The 21,789-nt window shown below is 42.6% G+C and overlaps 3 protein-coding genes and 1 pseudogene across 3 annotated transcripts; 3 read left to right on the top strand and 1 right to left on the bottom strand.

Annotated features, from left to right (window-relative positions):
* The first annotated feature begins 985 nt into the window (after positions 1–985).
* Positions 986–1,574, top strand: LOC107304567 (protein PELPK1-like). Its single transcript, XM_015839227.2, has one exon. It carries the CDS (start codon positions 1,036–1,038, stop codon positions 1,564–1,566), a length of 531 nt encoding a protein of 176 aa, XP_015694713.2. The 5' UTR covers positions 986–1,035; the 3' UTR covers positions 1,567–1,574.
* Positions 1,575–8,393: 6,819 nt separating this feature from the next.
* Positions 8,394–9,952, top strand: LOC107304566 (putative pentatricopeptide repeat-containing protein At1g26500). The gene has a single exon (XM_015839226.2). The coding sequence runs from the start codon at positions 8,955–8,957 to the stop codon at positions 9,798–9,800; it is 846 nt and encodes a 281-aa protein (XP_015694712.2). The 5' UTR covers positions 8,394–8,954; the 3' UTR covers positions 9,801–9,952.
* LOC102719032 lies at positions 9,785–15,436 on the top strand (annotated as a pseudogene).
* A 1,678-nt stretch (positions 15,437–17,114) lies between these two features.
* On the bottom strand, positions 17,115–21,060 carry LOC102702023 (pentatricopeptide repeat-containing protein At1g26460, mitochondrial). The gene is made up of 7 exons (XM_006657856.3): positions 20,314–21,060; positions 19,477–19,693; positions 18,860–19,339; positions 18,043–18,249; positions 17,801–17,938; positions 17,532–17,732; positions 17,115–17,404 (listed from the first exon to the last, which is right to left on the bottom strand). Exons 1-6 carry the CDS (start codon positions 20,970–20,972, stop codon positions 17,532–17,534), a joined length of 1,902 nt encoding a protein of 633 aa, XP_006657919.2. The 5' UTR covers positions 20,973–21,060; the 3' UTR covers positions 17,115–17,404.
* Positions 21,061–21,789: the final 729 nt, after the last annotated feature.

Genomic DNA, 21,789 nt, shown 5'->3' with positions numbered 1-21,789 from the left:
GGATTGTAGAAGTCATATTTAAACTTGTATGTTTATGTAGTGATATATCTTACATTAATCTATCTTTACAATTTTTTCAAAATTTTTGATGACTATTTAATAGCATGCAATAAATGAGGGGATATCCCACGTGTCTTGCTAGGGCTATTTTTTATGACTATTTTCAAACGAGAGGATATAATATATATCATCCCATGTGTCTTGCTAGGGCTCCTCATGTTTGGAGCCTTGCATGCCCTAATTGAGGATCTTCTAACGTAAGCACGTTTGAAAATTTGTCATATCAAGTTATTAACATTGCAACCAACTGGAACATTAAGCAAGTTGTGTACGGAATGTTCGTTTTCAACTAGATTTGTAACCAACAAGTCAAAGCATTTCATCACCATGGAATGGGATAGCTCAAAGTTCAGACATTTTCAGGTGGCCAAACAGCAGCAGAACTCGTAAACATATCATGGTCAAACACGTGTATCACAATGACACTCGCTCTATCTTTTTGCTTATGCTTTTAATTATAAGCCAAAAACTAAATTTTTAACCTTACATTTAGAATTAATAGGTTTTTTCACTGAATTTTATTTTTTAACATAATCATTTAAATCACTAAGAATACGTATATAAAAATTTTATTCATAAATTATTTTCGTCTTTAAATAAGCTGTTTGCCTTTTTCCACTATCACCTCCTTCAGCTGGTTTGCCGGTGCGTATATGCAGTGCAGCTAGCGATTAGGTCACTGATCTGTAAACAAAGCCTCGGAATTCCCAACTAACTGACACCATAACAGGAAGGAGCAGAGAGAGATCAGGAGGAGTTCGATCACGCATGCATTCAGGAAACCAGATCGGAGATATGATGCAGCAGGTCACCTGCCATGTACCAAACAATTTGATTAACACGCGCGCATGCACCAATCGATCTGGTTTAATATGGTCTCGCTTTGTGATTTGGGTGCTACAAATACCCAGGTTAATTTCTCTTGTCCTTCTCGCCGTCGATAGCTGCGAGGAAGAAGAGGGTTGCGACAACACCATGTCGTCGTCGTCGGCGGCGGCGGCGGCGGCAGCGCCTCTGTTGCTCATGGCGCTGCTGCTCTCATGCACCACCATGGGCAGCGCGGCGAGGCACCTCGGCGAGAAGGCGCCGCACCCCGCTGCAGTGCCGGAGCTGCCGAAACACGAGCTGCCGCCGCACCCCACCGTGCCGGAGCTTCCCAAGCCTGAGCTGCCGCCTCACCCCACCGTACCGGAGCTTCCCAAGCCGGAGCTGCCTCACCCCGTCGTGCCGGAGCTGCCCAAGATGCCGGAGCTGCCGCACCCCGCCGTGCCGGAGCTGCCGCACCCAGCCGTGCCCGAGGTGCCAAACTACGAGCTGCCACCGCTGCCCAAGCCGGAGCTGTCGCACCCCGTCGTGCCTGAGCTGCCAAAGCCCGAGTTGCCGGAGATCCCGCACCCCGTCGTGTCCGAGATGCCGCACCCGCCCGTGCCGGAGTTCCCAAAGCACGGGCTGCCACCATTGCCCAAGGCCGAGCTGCCGCCGGAGCCGGAGGCCAAGCAGCCATGATCGTCGCCGTCTACTATATATATATATATATATATATATATATATATATATGTATATATGTATATATATATATATATATATGTATGTATGTATATACGCGCGCAAGACTAATACGTGCGCCTCTTATTATAAGCTATTCTACACCCCACCCTTTCAAGGCTTCTCAAGGCCCACCTCACCTCCTATCCTTCTCTCAAGGCCTAAAAATCACCCCACCTTATTTAAAGGTTGGTCAAAGGGTTAACTCCGTAGATCAACTCTTTTATTAGTTTCATCTCATGTTTATCTAAGCACACATCTCGTCTCATAAGAATTGTGCAATAATACGACGAACAAAATACAGTAACACAACGACTAATTTGTAGCAACAACGTCGAAACATACCCATGAGGGATCTACTTTCTTAGAACATTTTTTTTCAAACAATATGGTACAAAAGTTCTTAAAAAATAATATATGAGGTGAGAGATTAAGTTGTTTAAAGTTTAAAATATTAAAAAATATCTATAAGTACAGTAACGATGTGCCTTCTATATAGTAATAACGCTATGTTACTACAAAAGATGTGTATTGTTACTATACAATTGCAGTAACGTTGTGACTGAAGTGCAATAACATCGTGATATACGTGCAGTAACGTGTGTGTTACATAGTTACAGTAACATCGTGATAAAATACAGTAACATTAGAAGTACAGTAAGATCATGATTGTATATTTTTACTATAGTACTACTAATGCATGTGAGAGAGTTAAAAATATTGTATTCTCAATTTTTAGAGAGCAATATCTCACGTGTTTATATTATTTTTCAAAACGTTTTCACCACATTGGTTAAAAAATGTGATTTAAAAAACTAGATTCTATCATGACTATATTTTGACGTTGTTACTGTATTAAGACATGTTATCGTATTTTTATCTTCGTGTTACTGTATTTTTTAGATAGACGAGAGTTGGCAAAGGTGGGGTGTGGAGAAAGGTCAAATGACAGGTTTGACCGGCAGGAAAGAGCTTTGACCAGGCTAGAAGAAGGGTTTTGGGCCTTTGGACGGAGGATGGGAGAGAGTTTGAGCCTTATGAGGAGAGAGGGCATGAAATAACTTATTCTACGAGATGCACATATTAGTTTTGCTATATATATATATATAATTAAGCTACATACGTTATTACTTTTGTGTACGTATATATGTACAGTTATATAAACTGGTACGAATATGTGATCGATGATTCGATGGTATGTGCTTGCGATCTTGTTCATGAATTTTATTATCTACTGTCTCCGTTTCATAATGTAAGATGTTTGACTTTTTTGATCGTAACATTTGACCATTCGTTTTATTCAAAAATTTAGTACAAATATAAAAAATGACAAGTCGTGCTTAAAATTATTTTGATAATAAAGTAAATCACAAGCAAAATAAATAATATTTCTTTGATTTTTTAAATAAGATAAATGATCAAATATTATAACAAAAAAAGTCAAACATCTTAAATTATAAAACGGAGGGCCGAGAGTGTCATGTTTCAGTTTTTAAGTGGTACGGTTGGTGCGTATGTATGTTAAGTTGCTTTAATTTCTTCATTGATAGATGTACGGGTATGTATGGATAATGAACTTGGGTTCTACTTTGCATTTTAATCTAGTCACTGAAACTCTTCTCATGTCTCCTTTTAGTGATTTAGCTATATATATATATATATATATATATATATATATATATATATATATATATATATATATATATATATATATATGAACTCCAAATAACATAACATGTGTGTGTTCTACTACTGTCCTGTAGCTAGCCCCTGGCCGGTAGTAAACTTGGATAAATTAACCTAGTTAATAGTTTGCAAATGCATGCTACAGGGTGATTGTTTGGGTATTTCATGAAAAAAAGATAATAAACATATTTATGAACAAAAAATTAATTTTTAAATAAAAACTTTATATATATATCCTTAGCGATCTTAAAGCTAAGACTGAAAAATAAACTTTGATAAAAAACCTTCAAATCAATTTAAAATTTAAAATTTAAAATTTATATTTTAACTTATAAGAATAAACGGAAAGATTGGACGGATATCCTGCATGCGTATCACCATCAACAAGAGTCAGCAGGTGACCTAACACAGTTGATATAGTACTGTCATACTGTGATATGCAACTGTCGTGTGCAGTACAGATTAATTAATTTATAAGTAAATTACATTATCGGTATACAAACTGTTAGGTGGGTGCAATTTAGTATAGAAACTTTAAAAATGCTCATAATGGTGTACGGACTAATCATGTTAAGTTAGAGTCAGAGTCAGATTAAGATGTTACACGTACACATGACATAAGGTCATGAAAATATCATGTGTAAATAACCTGTATATATATACCTTGTATTTATTTCGTCCTTCCATTATGTTATATGTATCGGACACTCTCTTTATATTTATATATCTCTCTTTATATTTATATATCTTTTATATGTTCAATCAACCTAACGTGGTCTATCCTATATATGTGTTGATTAAGCATATGCAAATATATGTAACATCATTATTTGATATACGAGCTTACATGAAATCCTAAACTGTGTCCAACTCAATGAAATTAGTTATGGCATATATTTTTTGTTTGGTTTGTATGCATCAGCTCGAATCACATCACATATATATGTGCATGTACTAACTTACACCGATCTTACAAGTTCGTTTATCAACGGTACAATTTACTCTTAATTTTGTATCTGTAACTTTTCATAGATAATGGAATAACATTCTGGTCTTTGCTCAATGAGCTACGACCAATTATTACAGAGTATGTGCATGAATAAATTTCACACACACTGACATAATGTAGCTATAAACTAAAAACATCGATACAAGATAAAAGAACCCTTAATTACTTAATACGTGACTATGTTGAGTTTAGAGTTGCATCCTTTCCTTCTTTCCATGGTCTGATCCCTCAGATAACTACAGATTGGTGACCTCTACTGATTATCAACACATGTACACCTGATCAATTCAACTCTGTGTTTCTATACAGTGGGCAGTGCATGTGCGGTCAACATTCTCCCAACGTTACAAAATATAACTATTTTTAGAATTTAGAATTTAAATCTTATTATATAATATAAGTAATTTTTTAATATTATTTATGGTACTACTTATTCAATAAATTTCTTCTCATTTAAATTCATTCTCATCTTACTCTCATCTTATCTATCGATCCTCTCAGTCACATCCGTCCCTCAATAGTTGAGACGCATTACAGTATTTTTTTTTATCAATCTTAATCTCCGTAAACAAATTAAAAATGTCTATAAAGATAGCATACTGATTTCTTCGGGAATCAGTAAACATCATGAACTTTTCTTAAATCAATAAACCCCGAAAAGTTGACTATGTTTCCTTACAATGAAAACAAAATCAAATGGGTATACGGTTCCAATATTTGGAACTTTTGCTGAATAAATATTCGTACATACTGAGTTATAGAGATCCTAGAGATAAATCTGGGCAAATGCTTATCTACATTCATACTTAAAATCTCTTTGATTTTAGAATGGAGGAAGAAGTAGCGACGAATATCCGTGTGCATTCTATGATTAAAATAAAGCAATTTCTTGTTCATCTCACGGCCCATTGCCACGCGGGCTTCCGAAATGGGCCGAACACAAGTCGTCAAAAAAACAGGGAAAAAGTCCACCAAGTTCCCTAAATTTAAAGGTGGGTATGTTTTTCGTTCCTTAATCGGAATATCAGAAATGTGCACCTCTAAACTTGTATAATCCGTTCAAAAAATCTCTCAGCAGTATTGATTTAATTTTTTTAACCAATTTTACTGACGTGGCGTCGAATGGATCCCACATGTTAGATTGTTTTATTTTTTCTCTACCCTTCTCTTCCTTCCTCTCCGCTCTCTTCTGCCTCTTTCTCTCCAGTCCTTCTAGCTTGCGGCCCGTGGCCGGGGCTAGGGCGAGCGGCCGGCGGACGGCGGCGGGGCTCTGCTCTCTCCGGCGCTTGCTGAGCGCGCTCACGGCCTTCCTGTATGTATGGGCTGTCGAATGTACGTCGACGATGAACTCGTCGAGCTCCCTCCTGCTGTCGCCGATGCCGCAGGCCTCGCCGAACGGCTTGATCACCACGAGCGTGGCGCACTGGATCCACGTGCCGTCCGAGAGCTCGAGCATCGCCGCGGCGCACCTGAGTACGGTTGGCCGCGGCCGGCGAGCGGCGAGCGGCTTATCGCGGAATTAACGAACTCCTTGATCTGGTCGTGCCCCATGCCATGCTGAGGGTGCCCTAGCCTGGTCGTGCGGATCCGAACTCCTTGACGATCTCGTGGATGTTGTATTATTTATCCCAGGCAAAGTCATATGCTCTGTACGTTCGTTCATGGGAAGGCATTTTTCAGTACTCTGTTTTGTTTGTCCGAGTCAGTCGTGTCTGCACGTACAGCTTGTGCGGGAGAGTGGGATGGCACGTTCAATTGAGGAAATTTTTGGGAGAAATATCACGTCAAATGTTTGACTAGATGTCGGAAGGGATTTTCAGACACGAATGAAAAAATGAATTTCACGGCTAGCCTAGAAACCGCGAGACGAATCTTTTGAGCCTAATTAATCCATCATTAGCACATGTTAGTTACTGTAGCACTTATGACTAATTATGGACTAATTAGACTTAAAAGATTCGTCTCAAGATTTCTTCCATAATTATGAAATTAGTTTTTTGGTTCATCTATGTTTAATGCTTTATTTAGATGTCTAAAAATTTGATGTGGTGTTTTTGGAAAAAAAATTGGGAACTAATCAAGGCCTCAGTCGTGCGGGCGTGGTGTGACTGTGATTAGTGGGTAGATTAGGTCCCACGCTTTGCATGTATTTTCTTCTTTTAAATAGAGAAGCAATGCAATCGGAAAAAGCTGCCAAGGTCAGCAGCTAGCACCAAAAACTCTTTTGTGTTCTGTTTTCTCTAGAGAATGTTCGCGTGTGTTTCCAGGTGAGGTGATCATCGTCAGCGATCTTGCTTGGTTGATTACGACAGCGGCGGAGGTAGTGTCGGGTGGCCACGGCAGGACTGGGGCATTTCCTGCGCCTGCAGGCTGTGGAAGCGTCGGCGGAGGCGACGCGGAAGTGCAGCGGTAGGCCGTACGTCCATGTAGGCTGTGATTTATGCACGTAGTTCATGTTGCATGTTGAGTTAGGCCGCGTTCGCTCCCCCACCTCCCGGGTAAGATCATATTTTTAGTTTTTACTCTTTGTCTTATTTAAAATTTTTCTAAGATTAATATTTTTATTTTTACTAGATGATAAAATATGAATACTACTTTATGCGTGACTAATTTTTTAATTTTTTAAGTGTTTGTACAAATTTTTCAAATAAGACGAATGATTAAACGTTGGATATGAAAAAAACGAAAAATAAGGTTATTATGAGACGGAGGTAGTACATCCTTCGTTTTCCACACGCACGCTTCCCGAACTGCTAAACGGTGTATTTTTGCAAAAATTTTCTATAGGAAAGTTATTTTAAAAAATCATATTAATCTATTTTATATTTTTTTAAAAAAATTAATAATTAATTAATCATGTACTAATCTATTACTACGTTTTTTGTGCCGGATAAGCTAACTTATCCACACCTCTCGCGAATGCGGCCTTAGTCATCGCCAATGATTCCATGACCGGCCGTAACAACACGAAACGCTCTCGACGTTGCCGCCGCTTTAGCTCGATGAACCTCAAGCAACGGCGTCGCATGAAAATATGATAGCCAGTTTATGAATAATATCGAGTACCAAAACAACAAACTAATGACATTTATACAATGGTTGTATTGGGAAAATACTCATGTCACTTTAAGAAATTTATAATTTAGACCAAATCTTTATTTTCTTGTAGAATAAAATCTTGAAGGACTAAACTATTATATATACTTATTATATAAGACAACTTACACTGATTTGTAATTAAAAAAACCAAACTATTATACATACTTAGTATACTTTGTAATTCTTAGTGCCTATGGTTTTTGAGGTCCTGTTCGGTCACCCACCTCGCATGGGCCCAGGGACGCCCCTGACCTCAAGAAGTCACCGATGGATGACGTTGGCGAGCCACTCGAGCCATGGGACAACCCGGCGTGGGAGCCATGCGACACAACAGCGTCGAGTGGCGCGACCGGCTCGAGGACGGGCAACGACCACGTGGGCGTCGGCAACCTCCAGTTGAGCAGGAGGACGGAGCCGACGCCCGTGACTAGGCACAGACGTGAAAAGTGAAGACGAAGGAGGCCGCCGCAACGGGAAAGTATCATCTATCCACGCGTGGAGGGTGGTGGGCTCCACCTCAAGCCACCGCGGCCATCTCGCCCGGCACCACCGCCAGCTCACCCGCCGCTCATGTCCCAGCTAGGGAGAGAAGAGAGGAAGAAAGGAGGGAGAGGAGAGCACGACGAGAAGGGAAAAAGAGAGAAAAAAAGTTAAAAAAACAACTGACACGTGGTACTCATTGGATGCCACATTAGTAAAACCGAACTAAAAATGAGTTGATACTGTTTGGGACATTTAGTGGACCTTTTCCAAAAAAACTGCTATGATTTGCCACGTCCCACAAAGCCCACAGAGCCCAAAATCCGTACTCTTCTGCTTCTTCCCCCACTCTCGTCGCGCCATTCCGCTCCCCCTTGCGTCGCAAATCGGCGGCGGCCACCTCCTCCACCGATCCATGCCGCCGCGCCGCTTCCTCCTCCGTCTCCTGCTCCGCCGCCGCTGCCGCCTCCTCTCCACCGCGGTCGCTGCGCCGGGGCGCCCCACCGACCCGGCGCTGCTCCTCCGCCTCTGCACGGTCCTCTACCAGCACCAGCACGCCCCGGACGCCGCGCTGCGCCGCCGCCTCTCCGCGCTGCCGCTCCCCTCCGCGGAAGACGACCTCCGCGAGCTCTTCCTCCAGGCCTCCGCGCGGTTCCCGCTCTCCTGGCGCCCCGTGCACCGCCTCCTCGACCACCTCACCGCCGTCCACGGCTTCGCGCACTCCCCCGCCACCGCCGCGCGCTTCGTCGACGTCCTTGCAAAGTCCCGCAACGTCGACCTGCTCCACTGCACCCTGCTCTCCTTCCCGCCGGAGCTCCGCTCGCTTGCCGCCCTCCGCGCCGCCATCCGTGGCCTCGCCCCGGCCCGCGAGGTCGGCAAGGTCTCCGCCCTGGTCACCCTCTTCCCGGACGCCGACCGCCGCCGCACGCTCAGCTTCATCACCGATGTCGTTTGCTCCATCTGCAAGCTGCCCGACGTCGCCGAGAAGGTGATCAAGCAGGCCGAGCACCGGTACGGCGTATCGCGCACCGGGAGATGCTGCGAGCTGCTGGTCATCGCGTACTGCCGCGCGGGGATGTTCTCTGACGCCTGCAGGGTGTGGAACGGGATGGAGAGGCGCGGGCTCGAGCCGGGCGCTCCGGCGTACGAGGAAATCGTGGTGACGCTGTTCAAGAATAACCGTGTCCCCGACGCCATGAAGGTGTTCGACGGAATGCGTAGGAGGGGAGTTTCAGACGGTGGCAAGGGCGGGTGCTACCGGGCGGTGGTGTCATGGCTGTGCAAGGAAGGGAGGATTGTGTACATGGTGTTCGCCGAAATGGTGAAGAGAGGGATGGAGGTGGACGGAGAGGTGATGGGGAATTTGGTGTATGGGCTGCTGGTGAGGAGGAGGGTGAGGGAAGCGTACAAGCTTTTTCATGGCGTTAATGAGAAGGATGTTGCACTCTACCATGGATTGATGAAGGGGTTGATCAGGATCAAGCGAGCTGGGGAGGCGACAGAGGTTTTCAGGGAGATGGTTGCCAGAGGGTGCGAGCCGAACATGCACACTTATATTATGCTGCTTCAGGGTCACTTGGGGAAGAGTGGCAGGAAGGGGAGGGATCCCTTGGTGAATTTTGAGAGCATATTTGTTGGTGGGTTGGTGAAGGCCGGGAGGACATTGGAGGCAACAAAGTTTGTGGAGAGGACTATGTGGAGTGGAGTGGATGTGCCAAGGTTCGATTATAACAAGTTCTTGTACTACTTTTCAAATGAGGAGGGGGTGTCAATGTTTGAGGAAGTTGGAAGGCGATTGAAGGATGTGGGGCATGTTGATCTTGGGGACATCTTTCTGACCTATGGTGAGAGGATGGCCACAAGGGACAGGAGGAGAAGAGCAATGAATGGACATCTAACAGAGGTTCAAGATTATATTTGATAGAATCATCACAGGAACTTGTTATTTTTTACCACAAGGTAACTGTAGATGACCTGCTCGTGTAGTCAGGATTCTGAAGGAGGAATAGTAAAAAGTTCTTTTTTGGCAGCATATATTTGAATAGTCCATTTTTGCATTCATTTTGAGATTTTGATGTGATCCAAGGGATTGGATGGATGACCATTGGGCATTGTCATGGTGTGAGAAACTGAGGGTTCCTTAAGATGGAATGTTCATGGTATGTTGCTTGAAGTTTTGCAGGTTCTAGCTTGAGTTATTAGCATTACTCTGTGATTTTTGGTAAAGAAAAAATGACTACAGCGGCTGTCTCCCAATATATGTGTTTGCTATTGAAAAGTGAAAATAGTATCTGCAGTAGACAATACACAATTTATGAGTAACCTAACTTCGTCAGGAAAGCTTCGATCCTAAGCAATACAGTAGTACTAAAACTCAATAAGTCAACTAGTTAGTTTGACTATGACGTAAGCTATAGGAGTACTTTTCAAATGAAATCTGGAATATTTTAGCCTCCACTGTTGACTTAAATGACGTAGGCTACAGGCAATTGGACTATGGAAAGGCATCTAAAAATATGATCTCATTTTGCTGACTGTAAGGTGTTGTTTAGATTGACAAAATTTTTGGTAGAAGTGTCACGTTAAATGTTTGACCGGATGGTGGAAGGGGTTTTCGGACACGAATGAAAAAAGAATTTCACGGCTAACCTAGAAACCGCGAGACGAATCTTTTGAGCCTAATTAATACGTCATTAGCACATATTGGTTACTGTAGCACTTATGGTTAATCATGGACTAATTAGGCTTAAAAGATTCGTCTCAAGATTTCTTATATAACTGTGTAATTAGTTTTTTGGTTCATCTATGTTTAATGCTTTATTTAGGTGTCTAAAAATTCGATGTGATGTTTTTGAAAAAAATTTGGAAACTAAACAAGGCCTAAGCTTTTGTATTCTTTCTTTCAGCTTTCATTTGAGGTCAGAAGAACAGGAGAGCTTATTATCTGTTTTTTGTTCATCTTCTTTCATAGAAAGATGGAGCATGCCGTTGTTAGTGCTGCGGAAGGTGTGATCCACACTCTCTTGGGAAAGCTTGGCGCAATCATCGTTCAAGAAGCCCAGCTTCTAGGAGGTGTCCGGCGTGAACTGCAGTATTTGAAAGATGAACTGGAGAGCATGACATCCTTTCTTCAGGACATCTCTGAGAGAGATGAATGCAGCAAACAAGATTTGGAAGAAGCATGTGCGTGAGATGGCATATGATGTTGAGGATTGTGTTGATGAGTTTAAACATCAACTTGGTGACAGCAGTAGTGGCGGTGGCAGCGGCCCTGCAGCATTCTTCTGCAAGACAATTCACATATTGCAGACCACCAGAGCGAGGCATCAGATTGCCAAACAAATCCAAGAACTAATAAGGCGTACTATGAATATCAGTGCCCGAAATTCGAGGTAACTTTTTTGCGTTATTTCTGTCCCTCTTTCCTGAATAATAAGTACAAATTTTGGACTATTCCTGTTTTGCTTTTTGAGAGTTTTAGGTGCTAAGACACTAACAAACTGGTACAAAAGACATAGTAGTTTCTCTTATTTATCTGTGTCATATCAATAGTTGTTGCTTCTGTAAATAAAATTGATTGTGAACTTTTCCGTTCTTTCCGCAAATTAAAATTTGAAAGATATGTCACACCGATATGCCAAGAACATTTGGGGAGACTCAGGCCAGGCCTTGTTTAGTTCTTAAATTTTTTTTCCAAAAACATCACATTGAATTTTTGAACACCTAAATAAAACATTAAACATAGATAAACCAAAAAAACTAATTGCACGGTTACGAAAGAAATCTTGAGACGAATCTTTTAAGCCTAATTAGTCTATGATTAGCCATAAGTGCTACAGTAACCAATATATGCTAATGACGGATTAATTAGGCTCAAAAGATTCGTCTCGTGGTTTCCAGGCTAGCCGTGAAATTCGTTTTTTCATTCGTGTCCGAAAACCCTTTCCGACATCCGGTCAAACATTTGATATGACACTTCTCCTAAAAATTTTCTCAATTAAACACCACCTCATATGGCCTATTGATAACTGATAAAGTACATATTTGTGAAGGTGGTCATGCATTCAAGTATCTACTTTTGAAATGACTCATGCCATCTTTTTTTTTTTTTGAAGTGCACGAGCTCTGCCTACTGCATTAGAGTAGGATAAAACAGGAGTTTACAAGGAGCAGGGAAGAAGGGACTAACACAAAAGCAAAAATTAAAAACTTGCACAATCAATGCTAGAAAAGTTCTCTCCCTTTGCTCCAATATCCTCTCCGATCCTGTAGTTGATGTCTTATGGGTGAAGGCTTTGGTCTTGAAAAGTCCGCCTGTTCCGCTCCTTTCTAATGTTTCCAATAGGTGTTAATCACTAGGCCATGTCACCAATCTGCAATAGTATCAAAGTTTTGAGGTTTAGCTGTTGCCATGATGGTGCAATTTGCACGTGAATAACTCATGTCACCAAAAGAGAAACCACTTACTTTTAGTAATTTCTTGTAGTATTACTGTAAAGTCAGCATATATTGTCTTTTTCCTCTTTTCTACTTCGGTAGTACGATTTCATCTAGCCCAGCAAACTAGTTGTACTCTGCTATAACCTTTTATAATATATCTTGTTGCATGTAGGTACAGTGGCAATCATCTAATCTATGGAGCTGCTAGGAATAGCATGGGTGCACATGATAGCCAAGCTAATCTTTTAAATATCGATACTCGCATTACTGCACTCTTTCCAGAGAGAAGACAGCTTGTAGGTATTGAACCACGTCAGGAAAATCTTGTGCACTGGTTATTGGAGGAACATGTGCAACAATTACGGGTGGTGTCTATATTTGGTTTTGGTGGTTTGGGAAAGACGACGCTTGCTATGACAACATATCAAAATCTATCTGCAAGAAATGGACCTTTTCAATGTCAGGCTTTTGTAACTGTGTCCCAGAGTTTTGATGTCAAGTCTCTGATGAGAGAAATTCTTCTTCAAATCACTCAACCAGTTAATCAACCAGCTGTAGCTGGCAAAGGTCCATTGGAAGACCTACTCAAGGGCATGGAAGCATGGAATGTGGGACAACTTGCGAGCATCCTCAGGCAGCAGTTGGAAAATAAGAGATATCTGATTGTTCTTGATGATATCTGGAGCATAACTGCATGGGAAGGGATTCGATTTTCTTTGCCAGACTCAGATAATGGTAGCAGAATAGTGGTTACTACACGAATCAGAGCTGTAGCACACACTTGTTGTTTCCATGAGTATGACCAAGCTTATGAAATCAAACCTCTCACCGATTGTGAATCCAGAGACTTGTTCTTCAAAAGAATATTTGGCAGCACAATTTGTCCTGAGCAACTAAAAGAAATTTCAGCTAAGATTCTGGGAAAATGTGGTGGCACACCTTTATCAATAGTCAGTATAGCAGGCCTCTTGTCTAGTAAGCCTGTGCACAGTAAAGATCTTTGGGAGAAGATCTATAGCTCTCTTGGTTCAGAGCTTGAAACCAGTCCATCACTTGAAAGATTGAGGAGAATTCTGGAGCTTAGCTATAATGATCTCCCTTACCACTTGAAGACTTGCTTCTTATATTTAAGCATTTACCCTGAGGACCATAATATCAGAAGGAAGACTATACTGAGGCGATGGATAGCAGAACGCTTTGTGACTGAAAGACGTGGACTGAGTGTTTTTGAGGTTGCAGAAAGCTACTTTGACGAATTCATTAACCGGAGCATTATTCAGCCAGTGACCACAAGCTTTACAGGGAAGGTTAAAACATTCCGAGTTCATGATATGATGTTGGAGATCATTGTGTCAAAGTCAATTGAAGAGAATTTTATTACTATAGCAGGCGAGCAACACAATGTGTTTCCACAAGAAAAGATAAGACGTCTAACTATTCATAGCAGAGGTGTGAAATATATTGCCACAAGAGAAATATTATGCCATGTCCGATCCTTAAGCATATTTGCCAATGGAGAATTATTGCACTTTGGTTGGATGAAATTAATGAGAATATTAGACTTAGAAGGCTACGAACTACTGAGAAACAGAGATCTCAATAACTTGTGCGGACTGTTTCAATTGGCATACCTGAATCTGAGAAGAACACATATTACGGAGCTCCCTACAGAAATAGGGAACCTGCAGAAGTTGAAGACTCTGGATATAAGGGACACGAGCATAAAGCATTTGCCTCCTGGCATAACCGGTCTTCCACATTTAGCAAACTTACTTGGAGGGAGAAGATCCTATAATCACACCGGGCGGTGGCCTATTTCTGAGTTCTTGGGGTTACATGTCCCTAAAAGACTTGGAAATCTGGATTCACTTACAACACTTGCACAGGTAGAAATCAGAGTCTCTACTTCCCATTATATCAGCGAACTGTCGAAGCTATCCCGGTTGAGGAAACTTGGAGTATTGATGTTTGTTGATGATGACAGAACCTGGGCATCCTTGATCTCTGCTCTTGAGAAGCTAAGCGGCAGCCTTTGCACATTATTACTTTGGCGACCTGATGGTGCACTGAACTTCGATGTTATCAATTCATTACCCATTCCACCAATATTTATGAGAAGTGTGAATCTTCGAGGTCAGTTAAGACAACTTCCATGGTGGTTTCTTTTGCTGTCCAACGTCACCGAGTTAACCCTTCGTGCAACTGAACTAAGTGCCCAGGAAGACCTGAAGGTGCTCGGACGGTTGCCGAGCCTGCTCTACCTTAGGTTGCATCACAGTGCCTACATAGGAACAGAATTTGTTGTTTTAGCACATGAATTTCCATCTCTTAGGCTGCTTGTCATTCATCTTTCCACGTTTGAAGCTTGGAAGGCAAGATTTGAAGAAGGGGCACTACCTAAGCTAGAAAAGCTAGAGCTGTCTCTGTTTGAAGAAGCCTCCATCCAAGAGATCTCTGGTATAGAGTTTCTCCCGAGTCTGAAGAAAGTCTCTATTCGTGCTTGTCGCAGCAATATGGTGAACGTGGAACAGATCGCTGCCTCTCTCATGGCTGATGCCGACAAGAACATCAACAGACCCATCGTCACTTTCGAGGAGAAACAGTGGGTACCAATGAGATCAAGGACAGATCCGCCTCTAGATCACATGGGAAACCTACTTTCTTTCGACGACGTTTGAAGACCGCTGGCCTCTGATGCCTACTTGTGCCAGTTTTATCATCTGTTGCTTGTGTCAGGTATTTTATCCTGAACAACCAAACGCTGCCTATATGAAGTGATTACTGAGCATCTCCAACAGTGCCCAGTTTTATCATCTGTTGCAGAAATCAGGACGGCAAAGGTACTGCAAGGTGGATTTAGCGGACCAGATTATGTTTGATGCAATTTCTTGACAGTTCAAATCTTGTATTTCGGTTGTACTGTACTCTCTCCATGTTTAAATGTATGACATAAAAAGGGAAATTGGGAGGGGGTATATTTTATGAGTTCAATTCCCGTAGTATTTGGGTTGTAAAGTAGTATATTTTATCAGCTCAAATGATGTGTTTGGGTTGTATAGCATATTTTATGAGTTCAAATGTAGTATTTCAGTTGTACAGTACTCCATCCGTTCCATATTATAAGACTTTTTGGATTTGTTTAGATTCATCCATATATCAATGTATATGTTTTGTATATGTATTTATATTAATTGGCCCAAATGAATCTAGAAAAGATCAAAAAGTCTTATAATATGAAACAGAGTGAATATATTTTATCAGTTTAATTATGTGTTCAGCTCCAGTAAATCAACATAAGCTTCAGACTAAGTATTATTTTGGGAATTCTGCAAGCTGGAGGAGTCTTGCACCCACGTCTCTTCGCTTCCGCTTGAGGGCTCTCACAGTAAGCCGTTCACGTGTGTAGCTGTAGCATGCTATCGGGGAAAAAAATAACAGACTCCTTCGCTCAATGTAGGTGCAAGACTCATTTGCAAGTGGCTAGCAGCCTTCTCTCATTTGCTTTTCCTCTATAGGATTTGCCTTTTCTCTCTCCAAGAAGATAGAAACAACACTTTGGCGACACACTTCCTCTCCGTCGAGCCCAAGCAGTGGCAGATTGAGGCACCGCGACGAGTGGATGGCGAGCGGCGACGGATCGAGGTGCGGAGCGGGTGGGCGGTGGCTCGGGGCTCGATGACGGCTCTGAGCGGCTCAGGGGCCGTGGACGGCGAGCGACGACCGGCGGAGCTTAGGGCGGGCAGTGGTGTGGTGGAGCCAAGGAGGTAGGCTCGGGGCAGAGGGCAGTGTAGGAGCTCGGGACAGGCAACGGCGCAGGAGCTCAGGGCAGGCGGCGGCCGGCAGAGCCGAGGAGGCAAGCTCAAGGCAGAGGGCGCCGCCAGAGCTCGGGCGGAGCTCGGCGGGTGGAACCGAGAGGACGGCAGCAGGCATGCCTAGTCTAGGGGACGAAGAGCGGCAATGTCGGAGCTCAGGATAGAGAGCGGTAATGGTCGGAGCTGGCGACGGAGGGCAGCGATGGCCACATGCCACTCCCCCTCGGGCTACGCCCGCCCCACGATGCCTTGCATGCTTGTGGCCTCCTTTTTGGACCGAATTGACGAAGACGTGTGTTCTTCTACAGGACACTCGTGACCTGGCAGATGCCGGCGATTTGGAGCCATGTAGGATGCATGTCAAGCTAATATCTTGGAGCCAAATGCGACCTAGGCCCGCTAAGAAGGCCATTATTCAAAATTTAAATTTTAAATCCTATATTCAGAGTTAATTGTAAGGTTTTTTCAGCATAATTTATTTTTCAGTTTAGCTTTTAGATCACTAAAAATACATGTATAAAAAGTTTATTCATAAATTATTTTTTATTTGCAAATATGTTATTTGATTTTTTTTTATGAAAAACCAAACAATCACTTCTGAAGAAAAGCTTCGGACAGAATTGTCGTTCCACTTCCACATATCAGTCTAAAATAACACTATCCTGACCACTAAAACACTTTAATATGGAATTTCCTATGGAAATGCATTTATGGAAATTAGTGGAGCATTGGACACGCCAGTCATATATTGATTTACGACTTACGATCCGCGTGTCCATCATTTTGCATGGACACCTTTTAAGTAGGGAATGAGCGATGCATTTACAAAATGAGCAATGAGTAAACAACACCGATTTCCAACGTAACATACTTTCTGGTAGAAGAGAAGCAACTAATAAAGATATCGCACCGAAAATATTCATCGAGAATATACAGAACTGATGTGACATGCATGATAAGATTAAGAAATAATACAAGAGCCATCAAAAGAAGGGGCTGGAACTGAGATGTCGAAATAGCATCCACTGATTATGGAACATGCTGCTTTGAGCAGGCAAACAAATCTATTCGGACCTTATTCTGAAATCCTAACAAAGTCCTGTTGTGGGTTCTGGCAACAAAAATGACAGCTTGCGATGCTTGAAAATAATTAGAAAATTTGGTACAACGAGGTATAATTTACAGACTACTGCCTCCGTGCTCTTCTAAGTACCAGCAAAGTGAGCGACGGTACACGTTGTCTACTAGAGCGCACCAGCATCATCAAAATCAACTTGTAAAACAAAACCATAAAGCAAAACAAATCAGAAAATACGTTAGATAAAGCATCATCCATCCACTGTTGGTATGGGTTAAGAAATAAAGAAACGGCTGGATTCAGAAAAAGGTTCACCCAGTACCTAATACTCGCTACTATTGCCGAACTCACGACTGTAATCAATGTTATAGAGCATCTCCCTACGATTTTCACCGCCCATTCGGTAGCTGAACTGCTTAACCAGGGATTGCACTTTCTCATCGCTATCAAAATCTGATTCACGGGAGCAGCGTCTTCGGACCTTCTTGAGTGTCTCCTTTGAAGGAGTAAAGCCCGCACCAACCTGAATGAAACATCATATTGGGAAACTATAGATAAGACAGGAGATGTGCAAAAGGAAATTGACCATACCATCTCATCAATTACAGCAAGAGCAGCTTTTGGGTCTCGATTTACAAGATGTGTGTCAACAAGAAGGGAATACGTTGTTGAATTTGGCTTTACACCAAGGCTTACTAGATGCTGGAAAACGTTGCAAGCTTCCTCAGTCTGTTTAATACACATGAGAATCATAGGTTGAATGGATTATCGGTTAAGTGGGAAACAAAGGCTGATAAAATTTTCAAAAATAAAGTAAACGATTATAATAATACCCTTTTCCGCTTTCCAAATGCATGCAAGAGTGCATTGTACGAATGTACGTCAGGTGTAAGTCCAAACTTTTCTTTTATTGCCTCAAAAGTTTCATATGCTCGCTCAAGATCCCAAATATTTGCACAGCCTAATATAACACAGTTAAGAGCAGCAACAGATTTGTATGGTGAATCTGCATAACTTAAATTCTCCAATTGCACATAGACCTGCAGGTAGGAGCCCATAGTGTTAGGGTATTCCATCATGTTTGGTGAAAAATAAAAGCATAACAGGGCAATAAAACATTCCTCCCATAATGTCAAGTAAAATTGGGAGGGATCATACTGTGGCAAATTCATAAGCACACAGAAAAAAGAGCACTTCTTAAACATGCTTCAATATTAAAAAGAATCTTCAAATGTCAATAAGTAACTGGGTTGCAAAGAAAGAAGAATGTTGATCTGTTAATAAGAAATGCATGATATGCTGGCAGGAAGGGATCAAACTACAAAATGCTACCATATGCATGAGGAATTATTGTCATTAGAAGAAGAAAAGATGCATCTCAAATACTGCAGTGGTAGCTAAATAAAACATCAACAGCAAAGAAATAGAGCACTCATTTTAAACCAAAAAAGGGTGAATAACTAGGTAAAAATCTCGACAAAGAATAATAAAATCAGTGCCACAGCGGAGAGTATGGATGAATTCATGAAACTGATAGAAATGCACATACAAAAAGTTTTGCATATCATGGATAGTTTTAAACATGATCGATCCCCTAATGAGAATTTTGATCCTTGATGCATTATGCATCGTAAGTGTAAGTGACTATACCGAGTCCAGTGTGGTATAGCCATCCTTGCAGCAAGCAACAACAAGTGGTCGCAAGGAAGTAAATGGTGAGAAGAGCTCTGAATCAATATCCTCAAAGCTCCCATAGGTATTTTCAAATTCACGTAGGGTACCAAAAGCACGCTGAAGTTGACCAATGGATGAATGAGCATAAATCTTGGCAAGGTATGCCTCTGGAGTCGGCGCCCTTTTCTGGTGCAAGGACTTCCGTAATATTGACCAAGCAGCATTCAAGAGATCAGTGCTATAAGTTCTGCCAGCAGCACTTAAAGCTGAGAGAACTAAACCTTCGTCAACTGAAAGATGAAGAGGAGGAATAACACGCTCAGAACGAGCAATCCATCTTGCAAGATATTCCAAAGCAAAAAGACCTAGCTTGCTGTTGTTAGCTTCAAAAGCAGCTTCTGCTATTTCAACACACCAGGACCATTGTGGACACAAGACTTTGTTCTGATCTGTTGCCTGAAATAAAATAAAAGCACCATCTAAACAGGGAGTTTAACACTTTCTAAAGTTGACAAAATAAAATTCCAGCATTGAAAATTAGGAATCCTAAATAATATACGAACAGTAGACTTGTCATTCTAAAGAATAAATACCTTGCACTTCTCTATAACTGATGCCAGTGTATCTAATCTCCCAGATCTTACACACGCCCGGACATAATCAGCAAAAACAGTGGAAGATATTGTGTAGCCTGACTTAAGCATCAAATCCAAATATTTCATAGCTGAGTCCACACGGTTCAGTTTAATCAGAAGGTTTACAACCAAATTGTAGGATTCATCATCTGGTGAAGTTCCTGTTTGCAACATCCTGATTTCAACATATAAGAGTCATTTTCAATGTGAAATGTGTAGCAGTAGTGAGGACAGACACATAAATCTATACCCTTAAACACCATATTTTTGATATTGCGACAGCATGAATTTTCACACTACTGAATATGTAGGCAAAGACAAAACATAAGCATACAGTATCATTTCCATGTTAGAATTGCCAGTTACAAAATATTCTGCACAATTTATTGAATACAGTAATGTTCATACAGCTGCATACAAATAATATAAGTTCCTGGATTTCTAACACAAATCTCCAAGGCATTTCTTAGTTCTAATGCGCTTTATACAGTAACTACCTAAGTTCTCATGCAATACTGACCAAGCATCTGAGAGACATGTTATATAGGTGGTCTCAGCATCAGCGAAACCCTGAGCACAACGGATCATGACTTTTTAGAATGAATGTCATAGACCACCCACATAACCCACTCACTACACATTGGAAGAATCGACAACATGCTTGCATAATTGTATCACTAAAATTTGCCGTAAATAACCTACAGTTTCATGGTTGATCATATGGGCACATTACGGCATATCAAACAATGAACCAGTCAGTGGCAATCTCTATGTACCGAAATCCAGAAAACTCACCGCTCAATGAGCTTCTCAGCGCCCTCAGCCTCCTGCGCTTGGACCATGCTCTTGAGGACGAGGTTGTGCGAGGCCGTGTTGGGCGTGATCTCGAACTCGCGCATCTGCTCGGCGAGATCCAGCATCTCGATCGGCAATGCCCCCGACATGAGGTGCGCACGGAGGTAGTGGTTGAAGAGGTCTACGTCGGGGCGGTTGGGCTTCCCCGTGGCCGGGTCGAGCGACCTGACCCAGAACTCGAACAGCTGCTTCATCTCCTCCCACCGCTGCTCCGCCATCCACTCCGCGAAGGTCTCCTTGAGCTCCGCGGCGCCGGGGGACGCGGTGTACGCCGCCGCGCGGGCGTGCGCGCTGAGCGGGCCGCCGGCGACGACGGCGGGGAGGAGGGAGGAGGACGGGTTGGAGGCGGCCGGGTTGCGCCAGTTCTCTCCGTAGAAGGGGCTCCCCGTGCCGGGATTCGGCGGGAGCGGCGCGGAGGCGGGGTCATCCGCGACGGCGGGGGCGGGGGCGGGGGCGTCGGGGGAGAGCTCGGGCTGCTGGAGGAGCGCGCGGGAGGAGGAGATCGAGGAGCGGAGGAGGAGGAGCGGGAGCGCCGACGGGTGGCGGTTGTGGCGGAGGAGGATGCGCGAGGTGGCGGTGGCGGCCGCCGCCGCAGCCATGGCGGCGAGGGTTTGGGGCTAGGGTTTTAGTGAGGTGTGGGGGAAGGAGAGTGAGGCCAAGGGCGACGGCGGCTCAGATCAGAGATGGAAACGGAACGGGAGGGAGGGAACGAGAAGGGCAGCGAGCGGAGGGTGCATCCGTAATTTTCCTCTTTTTACGAGGCCCTGAGTTGGAATCTCATTCTAAGGATTACTGTGGTTCCGGAGAATCTAGCTACAAGGAAAATCAGGAACGGGGAGCTCTCCTCTTTTTCCGCCCAACTCTTTAATCTTAAACTTAAGAATGCTGGTTTTAAGAACGAGTAATTGCCCTTCTCCGATCCTTACTGCCCAACCGAAGAACGGACGACTAATGTGTTCCACTTATTGAACAGGGTCTGTAATTTATGTGTGACTATTGAGTATACCCCGCCACTCATAATCTTCTACTTTGGCCGCGTTTGGCAGGGGATTAGTTAATCCACGCGAAAATATAGTAATAAATTAATATATTATTAATAAATTTTTAGTTATAAAAATTATAAAATAGGTTAATATGATTTTTTAATCAACTTTCTATAGAAAATTTTTGCAAAAATATACTGTTTAGCAGTTCGAGAAAGATGCGCGCAGAAACGGATGAATCTAGGTAAATAATAGGGGTTGCCGAATGGGGCCTTTATCTACGAAACAGAGGATGAAGAGTTAAAAATATGATCCATTAGTTTCTTTAACACATACTTTATCTATACACAGTTTCTCTCTTCTTACTCTAAATGGAGATGCAAAGTAGTTTCTGAGTAGTATATGCTTAATAAGAAAAAGTTACATAATATAT

Source organism: Oryza brachyantha, chromosome 7 (genome assembly GCF_000231095.2).
Source record: "Oryza brachyantha chromosome 7, ObraRS2, whole genome shotgun sequence".
NCBI lineage: Eukaryota > Viridiplantae > Streptophyta > Magnoliopsida > Poales > Poaceae > Oryza > Oryza brachyantha.
The sequence above is the reverse complement of the archived record's forward strand: the minus strand, read 5'-3'. Positions and strand labels throughout refer to the sequence as shown.

Excerpts from the sequence above, each read along its gene's own strand:
- LOC102702023 (XM_006657856.3), bottom strand. The coding sequence starts at position 20,972 with ATGGCTGCGGCGGCGGCCGCCACCGCCACCTCGCGCATCCTCCTCCGC. Across the intron at positions 19,340-19,476 it reads CAGTTATAGAGAAGTGCAAG|GCAACAGATCAGAACAAAGT; the intron begins GTATTTATTCTT and ends ATTTTATTTCAG. Across the intron at positions 18,250-18,859 it reads GCTATACCACACTGGACTCG|GTCTATGTGCAATTGGAGAA; the intron begins GTATAGTCACTT and ends TCCTACCTGCAG.
- LOC107304566 (XM_015839226.2), top strand. The coding sequence starts at position 8,955 with ATGTTCTCTGACGCCTGCAGGGTGTGGAACGGGATGGAGAGGCGCGGG.
- LOC107304567 (XM_015839227.2), top strand. The coding sequence starts at position 1,036 with ATGTCGTCGTCGTCGGCGGCGGCGGCGGCGGCAGCGCCTCTGTTGCTC.